Here is an 8028-nt window from a genome sequence, read left to right as displayed (position 1 = left end):
CCAGCAGCCCGGGCTCACCTGTCCAAACACGTACAGCAGCCCAATCGTGCCTCCGGTCTGCCCACCCAGGACCGAGGAGATCATGGAGTAGACGCCACCACTGCCAACACCACAGTGCTCCCCGACACCAATGCCAGATAGCACGGTGATGAGGGCCACCAGGATGACGAAGGACACCAGAAACGTGCCCACGAGCACTCCTGTGTTCCCCTGCAGTGGAACAGCAAGGAGCAAGGTCAGCATTAGGATAAGGAGGCCCCACCAGATTCGGCCCCTCCCCGGGGACATTGACCACATCCTTCGCCTCCCCCCCCCACCGAGGGGTGGGGCACCTGGAAGAGGACAAAGGCAGCACCACCAGAGGAAGGCTTGGAATTCCAGGTGAAGGGAAATGTCCTTGCTTCAAATTCTTCATGGACTTCCCATCACCCATAGGGAAAAGTCAAAGTTATGTAATACGTTGATGAGGCCCCTCTGACTCTGTCCCCTCTCTACCTCCTCAGGCTTTCTCATCCCTTTGCCGACGATCCCTTCCAATTCACTCTGTGCCCCAGCCTGAAGTCACATGTCCTTCGCCTACTGCCCTCTCACCGTGCTGATCCCCTGCGTGGAATGCCTTTCCTGCTCATTCCGCTTCCTTGCCAGGTTCACGCCAAAGTGTCCTTTAAGACTCAGTGTTTAGGAGTTTCCTCCTCCATGAAACTGTCCCTGGGACCCTTCCTCCGGGCTCCTGTAGTACTGTCATAGTGCTTATCATAGTACTTATCATAGTACCCATCATAGTGCTTATCATAGTGCTTATCATAGTACTTATAATAGTACTTATCATAGTACCTATCATAGTGCTTATCATTCTGAATCTGTTTCCCAGTCGGTCTTTACTTCTGGGCTCTGAGCATCAAGAGAGCAGGATTATGTTTTACTCAGTTATGTTTTATTCGGGCAATTTCTTATTTTGCTGATTCTATATTTTTAATAATATTTTCCCCATTGTTCATGGTTTTAAATTCTCTGCATGTGATAATAAAATATCCTGTACCAATCTTTAAATTTTCATACCAAAACTACCACTTTGATATTTTTCAAATTATAAGTATGCTGACAAATTATTCTTTAGAGTTATTAGTTATTTAAAAAGCATTTTACAGTAACTTCTATTTATTTTAATTTTATGCCATCTCCTAGAAGTTCCTTCTTCTTTTTGGTATTTCACATTTGCCTTTTTTCCCATGATCACATATGATTTTTCAGGTAAAACTATCAGAACCGAAAACAGAGATCACTTTAGAGCAAAAGGATGTATTTATATGGTAGGCAGCCTCAAAGATGGCCCTAGTGATCCCCACCTACTGGCACTCGTGCCTCTGTGTAATCTCCCCTTGAGTGGGAGCTGGACCTAGTGACTCACTTCTAATGAACACAGTACTGTGGAAGTGATGGGATGTCACTTCTGAGATGAGGATATAAAAAGACTGTAGGTTTCCTCTTGGGCACTTGCTTTTTTTCACTCTCTCTCAGATTGCTGGCTCTGGGGGAAGCCAGCTGCACATACTGAGGCAACCCTGTGAAGGGGCCCACATGACAAAGCTTGTCAACAACTACACGCGTGATCTTGGAAATGATCCTGCCCCAGTAAAGTCTTTAGATGAGAGAGCAGCCCCAACTGACAACTCAGCTACAACCCCAAGAGAGACCTGAGCCAGAGGCATCCAGCTAAGTTGCATCTGGATCCCCGAACCACAGAAACTATAAGATAATATAAAATATAAGATGACATATTCATTGCTTTAAGCTGCTACACATTGAGGTAATTTGTTATGCAGCAAAATATAACTAATACGACTTATACCTTCACTTTGGGGATGGAACTGACACTTCCGGATGGACATTTTTTTTTTAAATATTATTTTATTATTAGTTTCAAGTATACAGTACATTGGTTAGACATTTATATAGAGTCATCAGATCCCCCTGATGACTCTATCACCCCTCTGGCTCTACACACAGCCATTACATTACTGCTGACTGCATTCCCTACGCTGTGCTCCCTATCCCTGTGACCATCTACCAACTACTAATTTGTACTCCTTTAACCCTTCACCATTTTCTCACAGCCTCCCCTCTGACCATCACCAGATTGTCTTCTATATTTGTGAGTCTGTTTTTGATTAGTTTCTTCTTTTTGTTCCTTAGAAAAATAAATAAATAACCTAGTGGAAGGGTTAAGAGGAGGCCCTTAAAAAAAATCAGAATAGAGACTGGTTACCCTTCTTTCTTTCCACCACTCCAAAACCATCTCCTGCAGGAAGCAGAGCCCGAGGGCCCAGGTGGTCACTGGCCAGGCTTTCCTCTGCCACGGCGGTCAGCTGATGGGCCTCCCATGGACATGGGCTGGAGAAGGGCTGGGCCCCCAGGAAGGGGCAAAAACAGAGGTTGATCTCAGAAGCCTGAGACCACCTGCCAGGACTAGGGGTCTGAGCTTGAGACCTTGTGTTTCTGTAAGTGGGAGCCCCTATAAGTTTGGGAGGAGTGTGGGGGACATGAATTCTTAGCATCCACATCAGAGAGGTTGTTGAGCCTGTCTCAAGTTTTCTACACATTAATAAAGAAGAAAATTAGACCCACACTGGACATGGTTAAGACTGAACCCTGAGCCAAGGACATTTTTTTTTAAGGATGTTTCTACTTTATTTTCAGATCTTACCATTACAAGTATTGGATTCTGCAAGGTCTTAGTTAAAACACTTTGTTGTGGGATATCAACTTATATACACATAAGGGCTATATCAAAAACTCCCATTTGGGGCCCTCTGTTATTAAATTAAAATTTATAAGAACGTATGAAGTATAAAACTTAAAAAAACTAAATGATAAAAAGTTAAGATAGTTAAGTACTTATTAAGTATATCTATTGCCTTTATTATAAACAATATACAATTAAGAAGTCAACTATTTTTGAGTCTGTAAGTCAGATGCTATCAAGCAAACTGCGATGTATGATCCATAATCCTTTAAAATTTTTAACTCAAAGACAAATAGGAAGCTCCAGTAAATTTTAATTTTCCAGATGTTCTCAAAAGGAATTATCGGAAACATCCTCCAGTTATAAAACACAGTTGGATAATCCATTTACCCCAAACAAACTATCTGTGTGTGTTGTGAGGTAGCAATGAAAGACTTTATGATCTTTTATGGATTCTTAGCTCAGGGAGCAAAACAAGAGCTTAGGAAGGTCTGGCCTCATGCAAACCTCCTGAGGGGGCTAAGCTCCACCACAGTGAAGCTTTAATCTCCTAAAAGTTGCCTAATTATACATATCAACTTGACTAAATTATGGTGACCAGTCGTTTAGTCAAATGCTAGTCTAGATGTTGTCATAAATGTATTTTGTAGATGTGATTAACATTTGCAATCAGTGGACTTTAAGGAGATTTTCCTCCATGAGGTGGGTGGGCCTCATCCAATCAGTTGAAGGCCTTAAGAGCAAAGACTGAGGTTTACTAAAGAAGGAATTCTGTCTCCAGATGATAACACAGAAATTCTGCCTGAGTTTCCAGCCTTCACACTCAAGCCTGCAGCATCAATTCTTACCTGAATTTTCCTTTTTGGACTTGGCAGCCTCCATAATCACCTGAGCCAATTCTTTAAAATCAATCAATCTTAATCCTTCTCTCTCTCTCTCTCTCTCTTTCTATACATACACACACGCACACACACATACATACATATAGTTTCTCTGGAGAACCCTGACTAATACATTCTTTACCTTGAATGGTCCCCTATCTCTTCTACCTGTCCAGTCCAGCTCACCTTTCAAGATCTGGTTCATGTCTGCTCCAGGAAGCTTTCCTGTATACTTCAATAACCATATATTCGCATCCTATTCCACTCCTGAGGAATTTAATGCTGTTTTGGGACATCTTTTGGATTCCTGATGTGAAATCTAACCACCGTAGCTGTTAACTCACTAGGGAGACAGACAGAGTCTTGTATTTTGTAATCCCACTGGCACACAGTAATGCCTGGCACACACTAGGTGTGCATTAATGTTTGATTCTTGACTGGCTGGCCATTTGTTATGATCGGCCTGTTAAGTTTACTGAAGTCCCAGGGAGAAGGCACTGTATCAAGGGCTGAGGACCCTGCTCAGGACACACATCTGCCCGGGAGATCCCAGGAGGCTTTCATATAAGACATAAAGAAGAGGCCTCTATAGAGGAAGACAAACTGACCCCCACGATTTCATGGGAGAAGGCCTGCCCCAGATAATCTAGCCCTGAGTGTAGGCAGCGTCCACCTCTGACCAAACTTCCCCGTGCACAGCCTTACACACGGGGTCAGTGTGTAGTGGGAGAGACAACCCAGTGGGCGAGGAGCTGGTGCCACCTGAAGGGCACCAGAAGAGTGGAAGAGTACCAAGAAAGCAGGAAAGAGTCACAAAGTAGAGGCAAACTTGCCTCTCTCTGACCTGCCTCTAGTTCTATCCACAGTATGCCCTGACTTCTGTGCTTGTGTTTCTGTAATTAGATCCATGGTGAGGCTTTCATTGGAACCTCTGTCTGAGGCCCAGCTTCTCAGGATTCTCATTTTAAAAGTCAATATACTTGCTTCTTGTTCCAGAGTATCTCTCATCTGTACTGTGAAATGCCTAAGAGTAACAGAGCTCCCTAAGTCACAAGCCCACAAGAGACTCCAGGGCTACCAACTCATCACTTACCACTAGCCAGCCAGTTCTCAAGAAGAGGACAACCCCAAAAATGTTGATCATGCAGGATGTGAACACACCATCCCAGGTCCCAAAGAGCACTGGCTCCCATACAAACAGCTGCATCTTCCACCATGGCTGGGGCTGGGCTAAGGCCTCCTGAAAACAGAGCACATAGAAGTCAGCTCAACAGCACTTGGAGGGCCAGCAAGGGGAAGGGAGAGGAAGTAGAGCAGGAGGAGGTAGGAGAACTCAGCTTTAAAATACTCCCATCTTATGCCCACAAGGCAGCCTCATGTATACACACAGAGTCTTGAAGACTGAGTGTGCAAAAGGGTTGTTCTTCTCTCCTAACAGCAGTGATTCCTATGCCTGTATGTATCAGAGACTAGTTGTTCAGCAAACACGTTCCTTTTCCTTCTGGCCACTTGGTAGACTGCAAAATGCAGTCTCTTTGCAGGTAGGTATTTGCTGGTGACTGAGTTCTGGCCCCTGTAGATGGAACTGCTATTGCCACTTCTGGGTTGCAGCTAAGGCAGTGGTCATGAGCGGTGGGTAATGCCCTTGTGCCTTTCAGCCTTCCGGCCCTAGAGGGGACAGCAGCTTCCAGCAGTTCCTAATCTTTGGGTAAACTTACTTTATATTTTTTGCTCCTCCAGCCCTTCTAACGCTTCTGTAATGAATTCTGCGTAGTAAATTCTCTGTTTAAAATACCTGGAGTGGTGTCTGTTTTCCTGACTGAACTCCAGCTGACACAGTGATCTCTAAGCTCTCTTCTAAGATCTTAAGGCATTATTCAGCAGTTGTCTAGAATCGGAGGCTAATGAGCAATTAAACAGATACCTTTCTCATTTTTCCAATTTAAAAATAACAGAAACAGAATACTCAAATGGAAACTCTACTAAAAAGACTAAACCTTGTGGAAATACTAAAATGATCTTAAACAAAACCAGGAGCAACTCATACCGCGAACTGCTCTCGTATGGGTTTAGTAACTAATCTAAATCTGTAGTGTCTTCCAATACTGTCATGCGATCACAGCAGCGATCAATGATTCTCACCTGGGTAACCACCAAGAGCCACTATGAACCACTGTGTGCAATGTGTCTAACTGGTGTGTGTATGCAATCTATAAACATAAGGAAAGGGCAGAAAAAACAAGAGTACGGGAGGGGGCAGAGGGCGGGAATCTAAGGTCAGAGTCAGAGTCATGGGTTCTGAGTGACTGAGAAAAATGGACACGCCAACGATGCAGGACCAAAGGCTGAGGCCAACTACACTTGTTCGGAACAAAAGGAGAGGGTCCCAGTTCCTCTTTCCCTCTGGTAGCATACACTCGCAGATCAAGAAGTCATCGAGGGCGTCACGGAAGCCATAAGAGACAGATGGGCTGGGGGACTCCTTGGTGTGCCCCGTCAGTCCCTGACTCTAGCTGGAACTCTTTTTATCTGTGTATATTTCTGTTCACCTGTCTTTCACGAATGAAGAATCTCCTGATAAGTGTGAGAACAGTGATCGTGGCTCAGAGCGAGTCCTCAGTGGCTCAGACCCAGCCGACTTATGCTTGTCCTTGAACAAATGGTACCATAAGAGCTATTTGCAGAATGTAGGATTGTTTTCTGGGACCCTAATCTCAAAATTCAGGACATGACCCAACTTCCGATCTCTGCTTGTGTCCAGCTTCCTACTATGGCTTGTTACAGACCTATATTATTCACTGGAAACAGTAATAACCACAGCAACTATCAGCCACAATAGTAATAATTTAGAGTGCTTTTGGCTTCCACATCAATTCCCTCTGATCCTCACGACACCCCTGGGAAGCAGGCGGGGAGGGGGGCCCAGTTTATAGCTGAGGAAAGAGAGCCTGGGAGGAGATGCCACTTGCCCACACCCACGGCTGGGGTTCGAACCCCCTGCTTCCGACTGTAAAATCTGGACTTTGCCCTGCACCGCACGTTGCTTGCCGTCTTCTCTCCTGAATTTCAATCTTTCAGGTTGCAGTTTCTAACATCCTGGACTTGACTTAACTGTGACTACATCTGCCTTACCTGTAAAACTCCCTTTGTGATTTTAGAAACTTTATTCCCATCTCAGCCTTCATATTTCCACTCTGAAGGCTGTTTTGCCTACGTGTTTGTTCACCTAATGACATATGAAAGGCATTTCACTCCCTGGATTTCACTGGACTAAATCAGTCTGAAAGGTGCCTCCATCCTTAGGTGCTTTCCAAGTCGCCTCATAAACCCAGTTGTGGCTGAAAAGTGTTTGTTATGAATATCAAGATACCTTTATCACTCTTATCACTTAGAAAATTCCAAGGGTTTTAGGAGCTCTGTGCCAGGAATGAGGGTGAAAACCAAAATATATCTCCTATTATAAATCACAGTATCACAGCTGGCTACTCCACAGCCGCGCTCTGCCCTGCCCGCTCTCTCCAATTCCCTCCAGCTCTTGCTCAGCTAGGCTGAGGGCAGTTATGGGGTCTGCAGCATAAGCAGATATCCAACAGGAGGACAGAATATCAACTTCTCCCCGACACGGGGGCCTCATCTCCAACTCCCTCCTCTATGGGAGGGTAAGAAACCCATCCCAGGTGGAATATGCCTCCTCCCAAAGGCCATGGTTCAGACTCTCCCTTTGAACTTCAACTCGGTCATTTCCATCACCCAGGGGTGGGGGGACAGCTGTTGGGCTGGTTCTGGGCTGTCTTGATTAGCCCCAGGGGAGAGGTCTGGTCCCAACTATTGATAATTCTCTCATCCTCATCATCCTCAGATGTGGGGCCTAGTCATCACTTTCAAGACAACAAGAGTCCTAGTCAACATTCTATGACATAATGTAACAGGTTGTGGGAAAAGGAAGGTGGAAACAGGATGTGTGCTGTGCTGCTATGGAGTCTGCTGGGATGCAGAGGAGGGGAATAAGAAAAGACAGAGGTAGAGACTAAGATAAAGGAGAGAGAGAAGCAAAGCAGTCCCTCCAAGTGGGCACCATAAACAGGTTCAAGGGTCAGGTTCCTGTCTTTCCTGAAGCCCCTCAGTGAGGTAGGGGCAAGCTTGGCAGGTTCTAGGCTCACAGTGACCCGGAGCCTGGGCCCAGGTGATCCCTCCTCCATGCTGCTCGCTGCTGGGCTTTCCTTCCTGAGCTCCCAGGACAAGAAGCCAGGCCCTTGTCCCCCTGAGAGCAGGGCCTGCACCCCACACTGGAAACACCGCAGCTGCCTGGTGGATGTCTTATTCAGAGGTAGAAGTCTCTTTCCTGTGAATAGAGAACCTCTACTCGTGCACAGAGCATCTAAAAAGGCAGGGAAATTGCACCTG

The 8028-nt window shown here is 45.4% G+C and overlaps 1 protein-coding gene across 1 annotated transcript in view; it reads right to left on the bottom strand.

The window, feature by feature from the left end:
- Positions 1-8028, bottom strand: part of SLC12A8 (solute carrier family 12 member 8) — a 119267-nt gene that overhangs the window by 90751 nt on the left and 20488 nt on the right. The window contains exons 3-4 of the mRNA XM_011368174.2: positions 4718-4864; positions 19-210 (exon numbers count right to left, since the gene is read on the bottom strand). Coding sequence (XP_011366476.1) covers positions 19-210; positions 4718-4864 — 339 coding nt within the window. The remainder of the gene's footprint in view (positions 1-18; positions 211-4717; positions 4865-8028) is intronic.

Source organism: Pteropus vampyrus, unplaced genomic scaffold, assembly GCF_000151845.1.
Source record: "Pteropus vampyrus isolate Shadow unplaced genomic scaffold, Pvam_2.0 Scaffold1, whole genome shotgun sequence".
In the NCBI taxonomy this organism is placed as follows: Eukaryota; Metazoa; Chordata; class Mammalia; order Chiroptera; family Pteropodidae; genus Pteropus; species Pteropus vampyrus.
Note: the sequence above shows the minus strand (reverse complement) of the source record. Positions and strands in the feature narration are given on the sequence as shown.